At 31.2% G+C, this 22,706-nt stretch overlaps 2 protein-coding genes across 11 annotated transcripts in view; one reads left to right on the top strand and one right to left on the bottom strand.

Annotated features, from left to right (window-relative positions):
• Nucleotides 1–22,706, top strand: part of Cdc27 (cell division cycle protein 27) — a 147,664-nt gene that overhangs the window by 74,578 nt on the left and 50,380 nt on the right. The window lies entirely within an intron of this gene.
• LOC145316818 (cell division cycle protein 20 homolog) overlaps nt 1–22,706 on the bottom strand; it is a 47,088-nt gene that overhangs the window by 3,127 nt on the left and 21,255 nt on the right. For all 3 annotated transcript variants that reach the window (XR_013878721.1, XM_080157561.1, XM_080157560.1), the window contains exons 3-9: nt 8,631–8,743; nt 7,378–7,392; nt 2,203–2,348; nt 1,820–1,904; nt 1,531–1,604; nt 849–1,056; nt 48–269 (exon numbers count right to left, since the gene is read on the bottom strand). Coding sequence is in view for 2 of the 3 variants with exons in the window: in XM_080157561.1 (XP_080013687.1) it covers nt 48–269; nt 849–1,056; nt 1,531–1,604; nt 1,820–1,904; nt 2,203–2,348; nt 7,378–7,392; nt 8,631–8,743 (863 nt within the window). In the remaining variant the exon portion in view is untranslated. The remainder of the gene's footprint in view (nt 1–47; nt 270–848; nt 1,057–1,530; nt 1,605–1,819; nt 1,905–2,202; nt 2,349–7,377; nt 7,393–8,630; nt 8,744–22,706) is intronic.

A 22,706-nucleotide genomic window follows, 5' to 3' on the forward strand; every position in this document is an offset into this window, starting at 1 on the left:
TTTATTTCGAATATGTAAATGAAAAAATCCTTAAATGGTAAAGAGACCTGTGTATGACCACTAAGAGTACCAACATGATGTTGAGCAACCCTGACATCATGCATATGAATAGCTCCACTCCGTCCTGCGCTCACTAGAATATGCGCGTTCCAGTCCAGGCTGGTGATACGGTCCGTGTGACCGGTCATGGTGCGCACCAACTTAGTGTTGGCCACGTCCCACAGCTGCACGGCACCCTCGCTGTCTCCCACACCAAGAATATTTCCCTCCTAAAAAGTTTAACGCTTTTATAATTTCTTCAATGTTTTAGGTTTCACTCATTTTCTCCATGTTAACCTTGTTGAACCATTTCCCACATTTCAAATTGATTTAAAAGAGCTAAAAATAAATATAGTAGTCTAGATGAACAATCCCAAAATAGTAACTAGTTAACGGGCAATCAGACCAAATTTTGGTTTAGAAAGTGTACACATTTGGTTAGAAAAGGCAGTTATTAAACGTTGATAGAAGTTTTGCTTGTATTTATATCTTCCTGACATTTCATTGCTCGAATCATTGGATTTTAACATTTATGAAAAAAAATATCGTTGGAAATTAGAGGGATTGGCCACCTAGGGTAACTAATCTAAAGGGGGTAGTTTCACGAAATGCATTTGAACTTAATTTAGTGAACCGCATATTTTTTGCTAGTTAATGGGTTAAACTATATTTATATGGCATATATTTGAAAGAATTTCAATTTTCTACCACGTAGTTTTGAAAATATCAAGACTTGAAAATCGTCTTTTTAAATTGCACATATCACACAAAGAATTAGAATCTTTTAATCTGTATAATAACCACCTTACCTTAATCCATTTAACACTGCTAATATACTGATTCTCTTCCTTCTGAAACAGCTGCAGGATATTGCCATCAGTCGCGTTCCATATGTAAGCTCCCCCGCTGAGTGCCACGGCCACGTGGTTGAGGCTGGACCAATCCACCATGTGCAGGTAGAAATCATCCATCAGGTCGGGAGCGTCCAGAATTTTCTCCGCCAGCGATGGGATTTGTCTAAGCATCAAATAATAATGTTATGAAAAGAATGGAAGGGGATAATGGGCTATTTCTTACACTAGTCCCCAAAGTTTTATTATATATAACGTTTTCTTATTCGTTGGGATAACAACTTTGGGGACTATTAGTGATATTTGATTGGTTGGTTCATTAAGTGGAGTGTCCAAACGTTTAATCCACTAAATGTCTTATACCTTTGGATCCCTTGAAATAAGTCAGAGCTCGGCAGCCGTTCATAGTAAAACAATTTTGATGATTTTAAACAGTTTTATGGGCAGACAGAGTGCAATATAAGAAAGACATTTAGTCAGTCAGCTGATTTTTAAAGTTATAAAATGTTAATTTTAAGTTATATTTAAAGAAGGTTCACATCAGTAATTGTAACCTTAACAGGAAATTTTCATTAAAATAAAATTGGCAAGTCTTTCTTAAAAGCGAAGCTGTTCGTTAAATCATTGTTGTCATACTCACCTTACATTTTGTGATTTTTGTATTTGAGGTTTGCCAGCTGAATACAGAATTTTCATATTATTTGCATGACCATCCTGACAAAATAAATAACTTAAAATCATGTTTTAAAATAGAAAAGAACATAATTTTATCAAATAAGTTGTTTATGTTACACTGTATTTTAATAGTACTAGTTTAAACCAAACAATTTTTCATATTGAATCCGCGGAAAGCTGTCTATGATCCGATAAATAACTATAACCTCACAGAAGTAAATACTAATATGTAGAATTTATTAATTTTACATTACCTTTGCAGCTGGTGCTTTAGACTTGAAGGAGAGAATTCTTGAATCATTATTCTTAGACATATTTAAACTTTCTTCTAATAATCTCCTAAATGTATAAACATAACATAAAGATTTTAATCCTTATAAAAGTAACAAGCTTTCTTTGTGTCAATAGGATTCTAATTTAAATGAATGAAGCTTATTATAAGAATGTAAAGGGAATGTTTATTAAATCACCCCTAGATAAAAGACCCCTCCAAATTTTCTTTTTAAAAATAAAATTGAAAAATCAGGGTCCCCCCCGTATAGCAGCTAGCAGCCTTTAAAGTTCATAGATTTTTTAGAGATAATCGTTACCACAAGGAACTTTTTACCGTGAACTGCACTAAATCTAAATTGTGTACCTACGCTCTTGCTGGGCCAATGAAAGATTCTCCGTGTCCTCCTCTGACCCAGCATTCACCATCGAGTGGGAAGCATACTCAAAATCTGTTGTTGAACGATTGGGGATAAACCTATCGGCCCCATTGGTCGTCTTTTTATTGTAAACCTTGTAAAGAAATTAATATTATTTTATACTGTAAAATCTTGATTCTTAACCTATTACCTATAACAAGGATGACAACATCCATAAGTAGCGAAGCACAAACAATTAAATAAGAATTTAGATATTAGTTGTCAAAAGCATGTATATTAGGGAAAAAAATCACGAAACATTTTCAACATTTATTTTTAATTTCTTAATATTTATATTTCAGTACTATAACTAACAGACTGACGGTCAAAGTAAATTACATACTGGATGCTCAAAACAACGGGAAATTTAATTTTGATATTTTTAACTACAAAAATTTTAGAAAACGGACCATAAACACTAAAGATATGACACAGGTAAAACCAAAATATTTCAGCGGGGGCTTTTTGAGAAATTTAGATTTGAAAATTTCAAGGTTAATTTTCACCCCCCTAGGAGTTGCCGCAAAATCATGACAAGAAAAGCAAATATTATTTATTTTAAAGGGATAGTTTCACGAAGTGCATTTAAAAAAAAATAGTGAACTGTAAGTTTTTTCTATTTTAAATAACGTAGTAGTGCATAATATAAAGTTATTGATAAAAATTAAGAGATTTTACCAGGGATTTTCCTTAAAAAATGAGTTTTTCATTTTTATTTTCAACTTCGTTGCGTGTTATATATAGCAAAAACTTTTTTGTCATAAATACTTTAGATAGCATTTACTAGTTAATAGAACTTTAAACTTTTTATACAACAAAATACACATAACAATAAAGAATGACCAATAAAATATTCAGTATGGTACTTAGAGTAGTGATCTTTTTATATGTCTTAGTAAAATATATTAGGCATTTGATAGATATGATTGTGATAAAGAATTTTAACATTGACCTGACCAAACTTTTTTTATTTGACAATATCTAAAAGAGTTAGTGATTTGCAACATAAATTACATGAGAATGGTCTTTTTATATATATATACAGTATGACCCTCGAAAAAGTATTTTTAAGCATCTGCAGCCCTTATTTCTCAATGAATTATTTTAAAATGCATATGATCTTGTTCTCCATAGTATTCCACGTAAGTAGATATAAAAATATTTTTTTTACCTCCATTAACACCGGAGATTTTTAGTGCTAAAGTTTTGAAAAAGTGACTGAGGAAAAAGTAACTTTTAACATGAAACGACTTTTTTAGCAAAATTAAGCTAGAAATCCTTTTATTTTTGTTACTAGCAGAATTTTTATACAAAAATGAAATAAAAAATTTAGTTTTTGAGTAACAAGCATTTTTTTACACATATTTTTTGAGTCTTTTTAGTTTAATGATATTTTGAAAAACTTACTTATTAGGCAAAATTGTTTAAGATTAAAAAACCAAATAAATCTCTATGAATATAGCAGGAAAATTGTTTTTGTTTCACAATCCTAACTTTAATAACAAAAAAGTTATAAAGAAAATAAAAATAAAACATAATGATTTTTTAGTCTAAAAAGCTTAATTTACCCCCTATTAAATAATTGAGATGTCAGAAAAGTAGGCGGAGCATCTGTCATAATTAATCCTTTTCTATAAATAAGGGTTAATAAATAACCTAAAATTTGCAAATAATCAATTCATTCAGTAGTATTTTTTGCCATTAAAAATTTATATTTTTTGGTGGAATAAAAAAGAAATATTTAGTTAACTTGTTTTTCTTTGTGTCTCATTATTCAGTTGCCAGAAAAACATAATATAACCATCCAAAAAATAAGAGAAACAAAAAAAAATTCTTTTTCTCAGTCACTTTTTCAAAACTTTAGCTCTAAAAATCTCCGGTGTTAATGGAGGTAAAAAAAATATTTTTATATCTACTTACGTGGAATACTATGGAGAACAAGGACATATGCATTTTTTAATAATTCATTGAGAAATAAGGGCTGCAGATGCTTAAAAATACTTTTTCGAGGGTCATACTGTATATGTTGTATGGTTAGTTGGTATTTCCGCGTGAAATAATGTGTATATTGTAAGTAAACCGGACGGTTTTCTTTATTTTTTTAAAAAGAATCTATAGAAAACCTGTCCTATTGTGAACCGGACGTTATTTTTTATGTTTTTTAAGTAACTTGTCCCAAGGGGAACCCCTGTTCAATTTTTTTATAACTCTAGTGAAATATGTGGAAAAAGATTATCTAAAATTGGTGTTTTGGCTATACATATTTGGAAAAAAATAGACCATTCTCATGTAATTTATGTGGCAAATCTCTTTAACTTTTTTCGATATTGTCAAATAAAAAAAGTTTGGTCTGGTCAATGTTAAAAATTCTTTAACATATAATCATATCTATCCAATGCCTAATATATTCTACTTAGACATATAAAAGTTCACTACTCTAAGTACCTTAACTCTTTAAATACACTTCATAGAACTATCCCTTTTGAACAACTTTGCTTTTATGAAGTCTTTCTTAAAACCTCTCTATATATGATTTAATTTAGGCTGAATTTTCGTGACCTTTGCAAAGCAAGTGATAAAAATGGCCATTTATTAACTCCCTTCAGGAGTGGTTTTATGGAGAACTTAATAAAAGCAAAGTTGTTCAAAATTTAAAATAAATAATATTTGCTTTTCTTGTCTTGCTTATGCGGCAACTTCTAGGGGGTGAAAATTTAACTTGAAATTTTCAAATCTAATTTTCTCAAAAAGCCCCCGCTGAAATATTTTGGTTTTACCTGGAATCATCATGGTTTTATGTCTATTTTCACCATACATAGGTCTCAGGGCTCGGCACTTACTTTTGTCTTGATTCAATTCTAGCCCACAGTGATGAGGAAAAATGTGAAAAATATAAAAATAGCCAAAAACCTACAAAAAGGCAGTCTGACCGCCATTGATGTTTTCTTGAAACGACAGGAAATTTAATTTTGATATCTATAACTGAAAAACTTTGGAAATCGGGCCATTAACACCAAAGGTATGGAGAAAAATGTGAAAATTACAAAAATAGCCTAAAACTAGGGTTGGGCCGGATATTTTTTTGGCCGGATACCGGATATCCGGCTGATTTCAAATGCCGGATATCCGGCAAATATCCGGTTATCCGGCCAAATTACCGGATATCCGGCCAAATTACTACATATTAAAGTATCTAAAAAGGGTATAGACAAAAGAGGCGATTCGTTGACTTTTTAAAATTGCTTTTAATAGGTTATTTTAGGTTATATTTGGTTAGGTGATTGCCCCGCAGGGTTAGGCAATTGGCCCCGCAAGGTTAGAGTACCCCGCGAGGGGCTAGAAATAGGGGGAAAGCTACTGTGAAAATACGAATAATCGCTCCTTAAGGGGCGTTACCACGAAAGGGACTAAACCCGCAAAAAAAATTTCTTCATAAACTGGTGTTTTATATTATACTAGCGGCTGCGTCCCTAGTATCTAGGGATATTAGAAGGGACATGAAAGTGCAGAAAAAAAACTTAAAACCTTACAACGATTTTTTTTATAAAAATTAAACAGCCTAAGACCACCCTGGGACCTATAAGAAGCTTCACCATATCGGTTCAGCGGTTAGCGAGATCCTTCGCTACAGACAAAAAAGCTTACTACTTTATATAATAGGATAAAATTAAGGTTAAAACTTAAAACTTAGCAAAAAAATCTAATTAACTATTACTGCCCTCAATCTGTAATATCAACCCCTAATGGTTGGAGGATGGGCGGGGAGGTGGCGTTGAATGCCTGCCCCCCCCCCCCTGTTTTTTTCTATCCTATTTTCTGTGTATAAAAGGTAGAGGGCTATAACTGAGTGACTTTCGAAATATGGGTATGAGAGTTGAAATTTTTTTAATACCTCCTTCCTCTTTCCTCCAGCAAATCTGGTAAGGTCATTCAGGTAAAAAGTAAAAATATTTTTTTACTTAAACAAAGCATTTCATGTTATCTATATAATACTAAAATATCCTTTAGTCGCACATCCTCATATGTAACATATGCGTTCAAGTCGATTTCAGGTTTCAGGTATAATCCTGCAAGTCCTGAACCTCCAGGTCTCCAGAAATCTTTAAACGATTTCTGTAACCGCAAATTTTTACTTAAAGATTTTAAATTTTAAACTTAGGCTTTTTTATATATCTTAATGACATATTACAATTTCATAAAATCCGTTGCCGTTTAACTGCCAACTGTCGGTTTGCGGCTGGCAGCTGCCAAGTACTGCTGCCACCGCCAAAATTTATATTTTGAGATTTCTAATATAAAATTTACATGAGAATGAACATCTTCAGAAAAAAATGTTCTTCTAGCTTCAATAATAAGAAAATTACAGCCATTTAAGATAAAAAAAAACCAGATTTTTGTTGTAAAATATAATAGATTATATTGCCGGATATCCGGCCGGATAGTTTCAATATCCGGTATCCGGCCGGATATTGAAAATGGCCGGATATCCGGCCCAACCCTACCTAAAACCTGCTTAAAGGCAGTCTGACCGTAATAAGTGTTTTCTTGAAACGACAGGAAATTTCATTTTGATACTATAACTGAAAAAAGTTGGAAATCGGACCATAAACACCAAAGATATGGAGAAAAGTGTGAAAAATACAAAAATAGCCTATAACCTGCTAAAAAGCGGTCATACCGCCATTGATGTTTTATAGTTAATTGTGCTACTTAATAATGGGAATGTTGTCAAAAAATTTCAGCCTTTTATCTTTTATAGGAGCCGAGAAAATCACGTTTCCCCCAAACTAAGACGGACAGACAGACAGACATACGGACAGACGGACATTTCAAATTATAGAGTAGCTTCGCTACTAAAAATAATAACAGTTTAATCTTAAAATTTTTCATTTTACTATCCGCAGATACTGTCTAAAAAACGATGCGATAGATAACAATTCCTTATTTTTTAATGTCAGTCTACATAACTGGTGTGCAGGTTCCTTATTTCTACCACCTTATTAAAGAAAAGTTCGCAACATAGACAATCTGTAAAATTCTTAATATTGTAATTTTTTATGTGTTTTAATAATCCGCCTCCCTATTTATGTCATATCGCATGTCAAAATATCTATAAATCTCACCTCTGGTAAACCAAGCCTGAAAAAATGAAAATTTTCCTTCGATATCAAAATAAAAAAAAATAAGAACAAATCTTTAGGATTCTCTCTAAATAAGAGATGACATTCAATGATTCACAATGCCATGACAAATAAACGTGGACATATTTTACTTGTTTTGGCAATGTTAATTAAAGGGCGAATATAGGTTGAATATGATATGGGCTCAAAAAAACCGTGCCATTCCATAGATTATAAATAACTTAAAGATATTGACATATCCAATTGTATAAGTCTGTTTATAGCTTAAAACATGTCAATCTGAAGATAATATTATGTAATTAGTGTGGTTCCCTAAGAACTCAAACACCCTAGCATCACACAAGGCTTCGTGGCAAGGTTGAATTAAAAAGCTTTCGTTAAATGATAGTCATAATAACGTAGAAACCAATTAATTAGGGGTAAATATATCCTCCTTTTACCTTTATACAAAATATATAAAGTAAAATATTTAAAAGTTAAAAAAAACATCAAATAATGTAAAAAGTAAAAAAATTAATCAATAAAATTTTCTTGGAGGAAGAATGATTTCAAATCCCTGTTTTTTTTGTGGCCGTGTGTGTGTGTGTTGAAAATGCGTACTTAAGGGTGTTCATATCTTCCAGAATTAATCAATGATCATTGTACAGAAAATAAACTTTAAGACGTATTATTTACCCTAGTCAATACTCCTGATGCACTTCAACGCAAATTATTTTTACGCTTTTTAAAAATTAAATAAAATAGTTTATAATCTAAAATAATAAACATTTAATTTATCATTTAAGATGCGTGCCAATGTAATAGTCAATCAAACTTAAGCAAAATAGTCAAAAAAAAGTCTTGTAAAGGGCTAAAACAAACGATTTTTGTCGCCAATCTGATTTATTGTATGTTAAATTGAAACAGAAAATTGCAAAATCTACTTAAGGATTTTTTTGAATTTTTAAATTTGGCATAGATATTTAAAAGTATGTAATGGCACCTATATTCGCCCTTTAAAGGTTAAATTAACTCCTAGAACACTGCACTAGGGTACTGAGTGGTAAAGGGATGAGCTAAAACACAGAAAAAAGACTATTTTCCATAACTTTTTATCTGTTTAAATAGCAGTTCATTAAAAAAGTTTTTTATTGATAATGATTACAACATGTTTAATGTTTATGTAAAGGTACAGATTTATTCTTTGAGTACAAAATCCCAAATATGATGAAAAAACGAGGGAAAATTACTCCATTCCTGGTGGGTGTTTTAGATCTTGCAGGAGACTTGGATTTAGACTTTATACTCGTGGCCTTGTGGTTAAATAAAGTTGGGGACAGTCTTGAAGCTGATCTGGATCTATTCAGTGCTGAAATAATAAACTTATTGTAGAAATGAATGTAGAATATCCATGGATATTATGACAGGGAAATTTATTTTTGTCATTTTAGGTTGCTAATATGGACATCATTTGTTGGTGAGTTCGTTCATCTAGAAGAAGGGAAGAAGGTAAAGGAGGTGGAAGGGGGGAATCGTTATTTTCGCACGCAGAAGGAAGTTTAACTTAATTAAAAAACATAAAAATCTGGTGAAACATCCAAGTAATAAAAAATCATTTGTTTTAGACAGTGTTGCGGATCCGCATTGATTGTATGCGGATCCGGATCCTCCAAATTTGGTCCGTGCGGATCCGGATCCTTGACAATAAAAATAAAATCACCAAATTTTTCAAAAATTATTTATTCTTTAATCTTGAAGTCAAAAATACTTTTAATTTTCAAGTCTGAACCTAAACCTTAAAGAATGTAAGTGACTATTTTATATAAATTTAGGTAGATTTTTCCATAAATTTATACCCCAGGATCCGGATCCGCATTTTTTTGCGGATCCGGATCCTTGGACTCAAAAAAATGCGGATCCGGATCCGCAACACTGGTTTTAGAGTAGCCCCGAAATAAAATAATACCAGGAAGCAAAAAAAAATTGAGAAAAAATGTTCTATGTTAAAAATTTTAAATGGCTAAAAAAGGGTAAAGATGAAGAAGAACCTTATGTCATCACTGATTACCTCAGAGAATGCTGATGAGTAATGAAGAAAATGATGAATCTGAAGAAATTGCAAAAATTAACCTAAAGAAACTTCTCTCCGGAAATGATAAACATTTTGTTGGCTTAATTGCAGATGCAGGATATGATAAAAAGGATCCATGGGTAAGTTTTCAAAGATGGGACAATGGATAAACCAATATACCTCACAATTATTTTAGGCATAGGTAATTACCATGCCTAATTTAGCTTTAATTAATTTGTTGAAAAGTTTAGTCTGTTAAATTAAAATTGTCTGTTTAACCGTTTAAAAGTTTTTATCAAGATTACATAAAGGTATTTTTTTTATCTAAACAAATTATTTAGGATGATAATATTTAATGCAACCATCTCGTAATCAATGTATAAATGGCAATTAGAATTCGAATTTCGATCTGAAATTTTGCATGAGGAACCCTTGTTAGATCTATTTTCCCTAAATCGATTAAAAAGTTGGAAAAGTAACGGCTATCGGCTGCCGGCTGAGAGGTTTAGCTGTTTTGGGGCTTTTTTTTAGGGCAAAATTATCGATAAAAACACCAATAAACATTTTCAAAAATTTCTAATACCAGCTGTTTAACAACTAGAATTGACTAAAAAAGGCTGGTAGAAGCTATAAAATACCAAGAGTATCATTTTTAGACCGAATAATTTAAAACTATCATTCAAAAAGTTGATTCCTCCGTAATTAATGATGGATATGCCTCGAAAATAGCCAAAAACCGGCTTAACGGCTGAGCTGCCAGCCGTTACTTTTTCTAACTTTTTTATTCGATTTAGGGAAAATAGACCTACCAAGGGTTCCTCATGCAAAATTTCAGATTGAAATTCGAATTCTAAGTGCCATTTATACATTGATTACGAGATGGTTGCATTAAACCCCCCCCCCCCCCTTATGTTATCATCAGTTTGTCAAGAAGTTGGAGCTGTGTTTAGGTCAACAAAAATAAGTTATTTATGCTATTTCTATCAAAGGGCCTAGTCAAGCACCAGGTGCAGAATCCCTTAAAGGACAGTTATTCATATGTTTTGTCCATTTCAACTTAAAATTCTCTATGTGCTTATGGATTCATGTACTAATGATATTAATGCCTATTGATGAATATTTTATGATCTTCTGTGTAATGATTCCATTGTCTTGTGATATGTGCAATAATACTTTGCATGGTGTAATTTCGTTTCCCATCTTTTGTTCGTAAAATGTTGAGTCAAAAATGAGTTAATATTGGTAAAAATCATGTGTGAATGTATCCCTTAAGCTTCATTTCATTTAAATCATGGAAAGTCATTCTCATGTGATTTATGCATGCAGTGTAGTGTCAAGCAAGTACTTGTGTTAATGTGTCTGGGCCATAATTCCTTCTTTAAACCTTTTTTTTACTCTTTTTTAAGGCTGGAAAAGAATTTTTAAGAGGAAAAGAATTTTGCATTACTCGATACAATACAATTGTAAATATAGTGAGACTTTGCCGACATGGTAATGAACAAGGCCATGCAGGTATATATTATTTTTATCAGATGTTCAAAGCTCAAATCTTATTGTGATAATTCACTGTTTTACTATGATGTGTCAAACTCTCATCTTACTAAATTACTTACCTACATGTATAAAGAAAATGATTTTTTTATCTTAAACTTTAATTTATAATTTATAATGATATTATTTTTTATTTCAAAACTTTTGTAAAATTTTTTTAAATAAAAACTTTTCATTACTTAAGAATGGATCTAATTTAGGATTGAAAGGAATATTTAAGCATCTCAGAAGACATAAAATTCCCATCCAATCACTTACACCTATTAGGAAAGAAACCCTAGCAAAATATGGAATACCAGAAACTTTTACAGGTACACCAAGGTATGTAAAAGTATTTTTCCAATTAACTTTTTTTCATCGCCAAATTAAACCAATATTACAGAAAGATTATAATTAATAGTTAATTTATTTTTCAGGATATTCTTTGAGGTTATTGCAATTATCAATATATGTATGTAGTACGAAGACCAACAACCAAGATTAAGTGTAAGATTTTAAAATTATTATCTGTAATACAAAGTACAAGTATGTCTGTCTAAAGCTTAAAGTCACGATAAATGCTAAACCAAAAAAATGTTTACTTGTAAGTTGAACATCCCCTCAAAAAAGAAAGAATGCCAGAACTCTTAAATGAACTGTAAGTGAAAGAAAATTATTGGTCTTTAGTTTATATGTATAATATATCTTTTTAAGGAAAAGTTGTTGAAGAGAATAAATGTGGAATCTCCTTTTGATCATGCTTTAGAATGAAATGGTGAAGTTAGCTCAAGGTATTCTTTATTATATAATGAGTTGGGTACTTAAGGGATAAGACAATGGATGTAAAATGTATATTATATAATTCCACATTAGAACACCCAAAAATTATCCCTTCTGTATATTAAAATTATTTTTGGACAATACTTTCATAATCTTATTTTTAAACATTAATAAAGGCCATTTTCCTGTGATATATGTAGTAAATATTTTAGGTACACTGAAATGTTACCTGTAGATTGGAAATAACTTTTTTTTAATCTTAGGTTTAAATTGCAATGGGAAAAGATTAGCCTGCAGGACCTTCCAAAAGCTTATTTTCTTGGAGTTCCCCATAATGATAGAAATAATATTCACCCGAGAATATATGATCTCTTCATAGGTTATTGGATTGTAAATAATGACTTAATTGAAAATAGGATAGTCTTCAGAAAAAAACAAACAAAAGTCATTGATATTACAATAACTAAATTATTTTCAAAGTGAAAATAAACAATATGTTTAATATTTATTTACTAAAATTCTATTATTGGCTCCAGATTTTTTCATTATAACTTTAACAATCCAATTTGAAGGTCCAGACATACTAAAACTAGCCATTAAACTTTATTCCTATGAGATACATCTCCAGAAAAAAGCCGAAAATTTTCCTAATCAGGCTGCTTATATTGAACACCTTCAAACGGCTGAGCTGAAAAAAGATATATTCTTCAGAGATTTTAATGAGCCTCCTGATAATTGGAACCCCAAACTGTTCAGGGAACATTTAAGCCAGTGCAAATTATAAAAACTATTGTCCCTACCTCAATGAAGTCAGCTGAGGGAACAAGTAAATCCAATTATCACACAGCATATATTGCTGTGTCAAATAAAGTATCTGACCAGCTTCAACTTAATGGAGAACTTGGCAATGATTAGGGGTGAACGTGCAGCTACAAAGCTGGCAGTTAAGGTAATCTTGTTTTATTGAAGTCAATATACTTAATAATATTTTTTATCTTTAACAAGTATTTTAAATTTTTTATTACCAACAATATTTTCACAAAAGCGTCACAATTATAAAAAAAATTGTAAGCTTTTGGTTGAATTGTCACTGTTTTATTTTAATAGACTTTTTGTAAATACAAAATACATATCTTTTAAAGTAGCATTTAGTTTAAGGAGTCTGCAGTCACATAGCATTGCTATTGTTTATTTTGACCTGCAACGATTATACAAGAGAGAAGATATCTGCTCATCCAAGACTATTAACCCATGTCCAAATAGTCATATTCCTCCATACACACTATACTCAACCCAAAAAGAAAGAGAAGAGAGATATTCAATGCCAAACATTGGTCCTAAAAGACGCATATACGATTTTAGGTATCCAGCATCTGATATTTCCACTGAAGAACCATCTGATATTTTTACTGATGAAGAAAGTTTGCCATCAAATACCTCTGTGGAAGACAATATGTCAATTGAAGATGAAGCTATTAATGAAAATGTATTTAGTCCAACCAATACAATTTAAAGTTATACCACAACCAGTGATGAAAGTGATGAAGATGAACATTTAAATACATTCAAGATAACATAAATAATCAAATAAGTCCTTCTCTTGATACTTCCATCGAAATTGAAAGCACAGACACCATTCAAGATAACATAAATAGTCAAATAAGTCCTTCTCTTGATACTTCCATTGAAATTGAAAGCACAGAAACCATTCAAGATAACATAAATAGTCAAGTAAGTCCTTCTCTTGATACTTCCATCGAAAATAAAAGCACAGAAACCTTTCAAGATAACATAAATAGTCATATAAGTCCTTCTCTTGATACTTCCATTGGAATTGAAAGAAGAGAAACTATTCAAGATAACATAAATAGTCAAGTAAGTCTTTCTCTTGATACTTCCATCGAAATTAAAAGCACAGAAACCATTCAAGAAAACATAAATAGTCAAATAAGTCCTTCTCTTGATACTTCCATCAAAATTGAAAGGATAGAAAGAAACAGTCCCAAAACTCCTGCAAATGACTCAGCTACAACAGTATATACAATGAAAACACTTGCTAGTCCAAGAGTACTAAAACTTTAGAAGAACAGGTACGTTCAAAGTTTTTAATTCCACTCCTACAAGTATTGAAGTAGTGAGAAGAGAAAAAAATATTGTACAAACTGTAGATTTATTAGTTTTTCAATTTATATGATAAATTATGTTTAGGAAAATTATAACACAATCCAACTGCACACAATCAACCTCTTCCCGACACCATCACAGGACCCATCACCTTTTCAAAAAGCAGGAATGTTGAATGAGGTAAATCTTTAACTGAGATTATTTTCTTTTTTGGTTTTTATTACATACCTACCCAATTATTAAATCAAACTTATCTTAGACTTTGACATTATGTCCATTGGAGACCCTACTAAATCAATTTCTTCATATGGGGATGAAAACTTTTCTTCCAAATATTGGCTTAGCCAATCACATCACTGAAGTTTTATTAAACTACCTCAAAAATATGCAACTTTCATATTATAACATCCTTATAATATCTCTGTTAAATCACAATGTTTTTTTCTCAGCATAATAATCTTAAATTCTCTCATAGTGTTATTCTGACGGGCGTGTATGTTTTAGATGAGTTTGGCCAGGGCGTAGTCCACCCTAAAATTATCTTCTTGGAACTTGGAGATGAAACTTTGAATAATGGTGAAAGTATTACTGAGTACTTATATCAAAACTTAAGGTAATTTATCCATGGATTTACATAGAACAAGTAAATACATAAGACAACTTTTTTGCAGGATCATTAACTTTTTGTTTTTCTGTATAATTTTATCAATTGCAGCTATTTTTTCTTTTCTTTCAGATCTCTGTGTTACCTGTGTAACAGGATTACCCCTGGAAGAATAGTGCACAAGATTGGAGCCTTTACATTAATTGCAATTCCTCGGACACGCCACAGTGGGAAAAAAATGCTCAATGAACTGGCAAATATGGAGGTTGTTTTTTAGAATTTCTCTATTTCAGTCAAACTTTTTCTATGTCCTGGGCAATGTATATCTATTTTATTTTAATTTTCTTTGGCACTAAAATGATTTTCATTTACTTAACAGGATGAGAACTTAAGGTTTATAGGTGATTTGGTAGGGACAATCTGCCACAAAGGGCCTCACCATGACAATGGGCATTATGTATCATACGTTAAGGCAGAAGGTAATATTTAGTTATATATAATTTTTTAACATATAGTCAAGTTAATTAGGTTGTATTTTAACAATAAATATTGTGTAATTTCCCTGAATTTTAGGATGACACAAACAAGATTTTCGTGTGAATACTTGCGAAAGGATAGAAAAAATAGACCAATTAAATGATCAAATTCTGGTTATCTTTTTTTTATCAATTTGAAATAGAAATATCATATTATGAATTATCAATCTATTACTAAGTACAGTTATAATTTGAATGTTGCACGAATGGTTCATTCTAAGTTTAAGGCAGCAAAAAGGCAATATTTTATTCTAACGCGTACTATAATGTTTTTATTTCAAATTAAAAAAGAAATAAATATTGACAAATACTTTAAACATAATTTTAATTAAAGTTGTTAATATACAAGAAAATTTCTTGATGAGGCTTAGAGTCATGGAGAATGAGAGCCAAATAATACAATTAAATATTTTATATTGTTGTTTTGTAGATTTTTGTTAAGTTTATATTTCATTAATTTTTTGAAAATAAGATAAATATTGAGGTTATTCTGTTTACTGAATTTCATAAAATATTTGTAATCTCAATAAAATATCATTTACTCGTCTAGAATTCCTGTACTATTGGTTAACAGAAAAATGGACAACAATTAGAAAATGTTCATGGGCAAGCTAAAGGCTAAGTATTTATTAACATAAATGGATTGATGTAAATGTCGGATATTTTCTAAGAGAATTAATTATATAATCTTTAAGCCAGTAAGTAAACATTAAATACTGTATTTAGTCTGTCAAATACAATTTAGTAAAGTTTGATAGTTTAATGTATTTGTGTGTATGGTGGGTGTCAAATTTTATGGTTAGTGTGTTTCTTGTGAGTTTATTGTTTCAGACAAAACACGAAATATGGTTTTAAAATGGTGGTGTCCAAACAATTTTATATAGTATGGAAGTTTCATCCTTATACTAAAGTAACTAGATGTTTGTGTATCTGTACTGAAGAATCTCGCTAACCGATGAACTGATTGGGTTCTCCTTAACAGGGTAGCTTCTCATAGGTCCTGGGAAGGTTTATAACTATTTTCTTAGGGGGGTGGGACACCCACAAAAATGAAAAAATTCCCCCAAATTTTTATTTTTATTTTTTCATCTATTTCCCCCCCAAAAAAATTTCCACCTCTAAAATGTTTTTTTCTACTTTTACTTTTAAAATCTAAAAAAAGAAATTGGGTAATTAAATTTGACTACCCCCTCCTCAAGTGCCCCTAGAGGCATAGCCGCTAGTATATTATATTTCATTTGTGGTGGAGGTCTAATTGTATGGTTTAAGTGTTTTTTTTTTGTATATGACTTATTGTTTCAGATACACGTAAAATGGTTTTAAAATGATATCATTATATATTCATTTTTACTCGCATGATGTAAATCATGGATCCATTTTTTCCTTAATTTTGTGATTAACAAATAATGTGAATCAAGGGGAATTCAGCTTTTTTTTTATTTTTTTTTATTCATGTGATATATGTAGCTAATTCTTTTAATAAAATGGGTATTTGATGATACATATGTGAATACTCATGTTATTTATGTTGTAAATGAAGCAACATTAGTGTTAACTTAAATAGAGAAATAGTTAATGTACTTTTGACTTTTTAAAAAAAATTTAGCATTTGACAACATGGACAATTAAAGACACCTTGAACTCAACAAAATGTTTAAGTGAATTTTTACCAAAAAAAGGGACATTTTTTAACTTTTCTTCAAATTGAAGTGGTGAAACCTAATTTTTTTTGTCAATATATTAATAATTAATTTATTCTGAAATAAAATACTTAGGGACATTGCTGGAAGGTACTTAGAATCACGTGCTTTCGCTCATGGATAGTCCTCTTTCAATTCTAGTGTGTCGATATAAACATGAAATTTAACAAACAAAAAAAGAGACAGTCTCAATTATAACACATTAAGATGTAGCAAGTAATCTTTCAGTCAAAATTGTCAAAATTGCATACATATATAATACAATATTTGAGGTCATTATTTACTATAAATATGCTTATTAGTTTTACTAGATTTTTAGATAAAAATAAAGGAATTGAAATATATTAATCTTTCTAGTTTATGAAAAGAAAAATGTATTGCTTGTTTAATCCATTAGTGCCGAGCGCCACTTTTATGGGCTGATCGAGCTGAAAATTTCAGGGAAGCTATATAATGGTCAAAATGGAATTCCAATTTTTTTGTTTTGCTCTAGTGGCGTGCACAGGAAAGTTGCAAAAAAAACCCGGTTCGGCATGGCCATAAATGCACAACTGGTATTTTTACCAGTTTTGGGTGGTTTTCTGCCAGCATTAAAAACCGCTTTTTCCTAAATAACCGGTTAATTCGACAAAAAAATGAAAAATGTAATTTTTGAATGCCCAAAGTGAGATGAACACTTTTTAGAACTTTGATACGATCCGTAATTGAAAACTACACAACCTTATGTAATCTATAGGGCTACAAGTAATATACAAAGCGATTTATTTCAAATTTAGTGTTTCGGCCAGTTTCGGCCGCCGTTTCAGGTAAAAAAGCCCGTTTGTCGAAGTTTTAAAACCTGACATACACAAAAAAAGAACATATAAAAATTGGATGATACATATCAGAAAAAGAGCATAAAACTATTGGAGGACACATATAGAGATTACTAGGGTATACTGATTAGGGTGGCTCAAGAATAATAAATCATAAAACATATTTAATGGTTGAAAAGTTAAAACCGGGTAATAAAACCAAAACCGAGCCAGGTTTTAAAACTGTCGGGTATTTATGGCCATGCCGAACCGGGTCCTATTAGGGCGTAAAAAAACAATAAAAAAATCATATAAAAAATAATAATTTGAATAAAACGAATTTACAAATAGATGTACTTGTCAATAAACATTAGATTTCACAAAAAAATCAGCAACTTAACTATAATAACAAAAAGTTATTAACATTATGCGAAAGCACCTGTTTTTTCGCGGCAAATCCATATTATCCATATCATAGATCCATATCTGAGACTTCTTTCCGGGGACAACAGATAAAGAACGGAGTAAAGGGGAGGCTCACAAAAGGATGATGAAATTTGAAGACTAGAAACCAGTTTTATTTCCATTTTTCGGAACCGGGTTTTAATACCCGGTTGGTCACTAATGGGTTAAGAAAGAATAACTTTTACCTCTGTTTTAATTCTCAAAGCTTTAACTTTCCATTATATGTTTACAGTTCAGTTCACTTCATCATTAAGTAACACTATTACAATAAGAATTATATTTCAAGAATTTCAACAACAAGAGAAGCAGTTAATGATAACCAGCAAAAAATGTATACAGGTCAATGATATTTGGGTGTTACGTCTTGATTCTTTCTTTTGGGGTTACTTAGCCATATGGGGGAAAAGGGGGAGACACACATGTGCCTTCCCAAGTGATTGACTTTACATCACATATGATGCTTACTTGTCATTGGTCTGATTGATTGAGAGATTAAGAAATTAGTGAGCATTAATCTTTAAAGTTAACTTCTATTTTTATTGACTAATTTACACATAGATATATATTTTTTCTAATAAGAGCAGTGTACTGCATAAACAAAAATTTCATCCGTAGACTTAAAAGGCATTTAAATTGCCAATATACAAGTGAATCTCTTGGTGTCTCTACCAAAGGCTCATCAAAATCATATGAACATAGTATAGGCATACAAGTTGTTCAATGCTCAGCACTGCAAAGAACGCTAGAGAAAACATACAATCAAAAAAGGGGAAGCCAATGATTTTACACTATGATAGAAATATAGTGAAAGAATTGACTAAAGGCAATAAGTTATCAAGAGACAGGGTTGCACTTACTGAGAAAATTGACAAAGTAAACTATGTACTAGGTGTGCCCCCTTGCCCTGATGAAAGCCAATACTGTGAGATAAATACACTTTTAAATGATTATGATGTAAAAGATACTACTGCGTCTAATACTGGTAGAGAAAAAGGAGTAAATACTTTACCAATCTCTTGATAGACACCTCCTAAATCTAGCTTGTAGACACCATGTGAAAGAGTGTCATGTAAAGCATGTAAACAAAATGTTTAAAACAACTTGTGGACCAGATAATCTACTATTTAAAACACTATATAAAATCTTTCTAGAGTTAGATATTGATGTGACAAAGCTGGCAAAGTATGAATATGGGAAAAAGTCAGAGTTTGATATCGTAGTTAAGGAAAAACAAGAACAAATTAACAATCTCGTTTCAGTGAATAAACTTCCAAGAGGTGATTACTACAAACTTACTAACCTCATACAATTTTACTTGGATCCTGATAATAATGCTAAAACAACCAGGTACAGTACACCATGCAAGATTTTTGTCCCAGTCTATCTATTATTGAAACTTAAAATCATGGAGAAAATATTAATTTGGATATCAACAAGGCTTTAGAAACAGAAGTAATATGACTGAGTTTGTGGCACTTTTCTATTGAAGATGGTTTCTGGCCGGAACTCAATCAGCAGCTGCAGCTCCAAGAACTGATCTAGAGAGCATTTATGGTATGGAAAAGTACTCTAAATACATAAGTGATCTGGCAGAAAAGTGCCTGAAAAATATAATCAGTCACTCTTGGTATTTACATGATAGTATGATACCATTTTGTCTGGCAGACCCAGTTTAACATAGTGAAAAGACTGCTGTTGCTGACATTCTTCTAGACTTATCATTTTTCACTCTACATAATGGAAAAAAATTAGTAATATTTATGGTTAAAAGTTTTCTTTCTATATTTTGTTCATGGAAGCTTTATCAGGGTACTGAAATATTTTGGGTTTAGCAGTTGGGGGAGGAGTGTGGGAGGATAATATTCTACAAGCTAGGCAGGGGGATTTCAACAAATAAAGCAAATAGTATATTTTGCCATCAGGTATTGTTCTATGTATTTATGTGAATTTGGTAATTTGGACTTCATTGGAATACCTACATATGTTATAATTGTGACTGTCCCCATTTTTAGTTGTAAACTGCAGGTTTATTTTGACACAGTAATTTGTAATAATCTTAAAAATTGAGATCACTCAAAAGTTTTAAATATAATACTTCAGTCAAGCCATTGATCTGGCCAATATCCAGTGTTGCAGATCCAGATCTGCAATGATCCGCATTTTTTTGAGTCCAAGGATCAGGATCCTGGGATATAAATTTATGGAAAAATCTACCTAAATTTATATAAAATAGTCACTTACAAATCTTGAAATATCTGGTAACCCTGTTAAAATCAGCTGATTCACTCCCACACTCTTCTCTCTCACATTGTATATAATCTCCCCTTCCCTTTTCATATAACCCTCTTCGGGACTCTCTAAATTACAAATGAAAATCTGTTTCATTATTACTCTGACTATCACATGTTAACTTCAAATACACGGTTTTGAAAAACAGTGGGCCAAGTGATATATCAACGATTGCGTCAGTAAATAATTATATTTAAAATATTCTTTTCATGCATTCCCTGAGACCCTGCAAAAAAATAAATTGGCATCAGTGCATATCGTCCATTCTTTTCTTGCAATGACAAACATATTGTGAATTTTACTTAACCAATGTTTTTTTTAATTTTTCTTTCGCCGGAATAGGAACAAGAATGCTCTCCAGATTATACAGGAATTAATATTTAATATTTCAACAAGTCTGAACCTAAAAATAAACAGGTGCTGATGTTGGCTGACAGTCACCTCCCCCACTCATCTAGTCTACGTCTTCGAAAGTGACACATTTGAACTCTTGAGGACTACATTTTTTTATCTTGAATTTGATACTTTTACATTTAGTATTGAATATTAAATGTCACAAAACAGTATAATCCTCTTACAAATTTTTTTGTATCCAAATGCAAATTTTATAGCCAATGATATAATAAAATATAAATCCTAAGCATGACCTAGCTTGCTTCAATTAATTAAGACATTTATTATTTTTTTAGCCATCATATCATATGAATAAAATAAAAATAAAATACGTTTTTAACATTTTTTTTACTTTAAAAATTTTTTTTTAGGCTGCTCAAGGTCAAAAAAAAGCCTGTCCCGTCTACATCTGGGAGTCACTCAGAATATCAAGAATTTCTTTAAGTCTACAAAGGTCATCACTGACATGACCTCAGAGAACATGAAGGAAACCATGGTTAAGATGGTGGTTCATTATCTGTTACCTCTCCACTTCTTCCATACATCTTAAGGATTTGCCATGCTAAACGGACAGATGGCAGAAAAATTGAAGGTTGGTTTGTTTAAAATTCTATCATAATTAATGTTAATCATTAGATTAATAAATTACGAATGAATCATTATAATATTAATATATATATTACTATAAATCATAATATGCTGCAAAATCTTGATTTATTCATCCAAACCTTGCCTATTTTTTGTTATTTATAGAATAAAATCCTCCTGCATTTCTGATTTCAAAAATGGAAAACCTCAGCTACTGTATTAATATTCATAACCTTATATTTCTGCTTAGGTATCCCTTGATCGTGGGCAATCAAGTAACTACGTACATAAGGCAGCTGTAAACAAGAGAAATGAGTTGAAGGTGGAACTGAAGGGTAAACTCATATATGTAAAATTCGATTCAGCATCGCAATTACAGACCAATTATCTCAGAATAAATGTAAGGTAGAGGGATATACTATAGAATCAATAATGAATATTTTTTATTTCATTTTGCCCCCTCCCCCTCACATACTTGAGTCCTTGACATTATTAATATTTATTTCGGTTGCTGCAAAGATATGGTAAAAATTTTACAATTACTTTAGTCACAAATGTTAAAATTTTAAAATTTAATTTATTCATAATTCACAAATTTTCTTTTTAAAAATCAGATCATGGTAGAAACTTAGAAAGTAAAGTTCTGGTTTGTTTTTTTTACTTATTTTCACAGTTGCTTTTCTTCTATTCATTCAAAGCCACTGCAGGCAGCTATAACCTCTGTTAGGCACCCTTTAATAACCCTTACTTAACCTAACCTATAAATAATGTATTCTCCTGGTTAGATATGTGAATGACAACAAGTCAAAGACCCAAACCTTAGAAGTCATGAAGTCACCAAATCCATCATGGCAAGTACATAAAACAAATGATAATAGATGCTCTTCAGCAGTTTGAAATACCCTTAAGAAATGTACTAGTCTCTGTTACAAACAATGCAACCAACATGTGCAAGACTATCAAACTTTTGAACAAGGTAAATATCTGTAATCATCTTTGAATGCATTTATCCATTCAGGAAAATGCAGCTACTCTTTTTTTTTCCATGAATGTCTCTCTTTTGCATCTCTGACTCTCTCGGCTGTTCCTCATGTCAGTTCCATCTTTATAAAGTCTCCCTCAAATGTTCTTCTCAGGGTTATTTTTTGCCTATCCTGCGTTCAACTTCTGTTGCCGCCATACTGTAGTAGCATTCAGTTTTAGAATACAGCACATCATAATTTAAGATCAATTCAGGCCATGTTGTTCAATTCAATCATAAAAAATAAACAGTTAAAGTTTCTTTTTAAGAAAAAGATTCTGTTAATTAAATTTTAATATTTTTCTAAACTTCTTTTTTGTTTTGCTTAAGGAACTCTAGTCTACTAAAGAAGATATGGATCTGGATGATAGTGATATGGAAGATATTGATGAGCCAGAGGCAGGAGAAATTGCCAACCTAGAGAATGTTTCACTGGG

Source organism: Acartia tonsa, chromosome 4 (assembly GCF_053477335.1).
Source record: "Acartia tonsa isolate MP-2025a chromosome 4, ASM5347733v1, whole genome shotgun sequence".
Lineage (NCBI taxonomy): Eukaryota > Metazoa > Arthropoda > Copepoda > Calanoida > Acartiidae > Acartia > Acartia tonsa.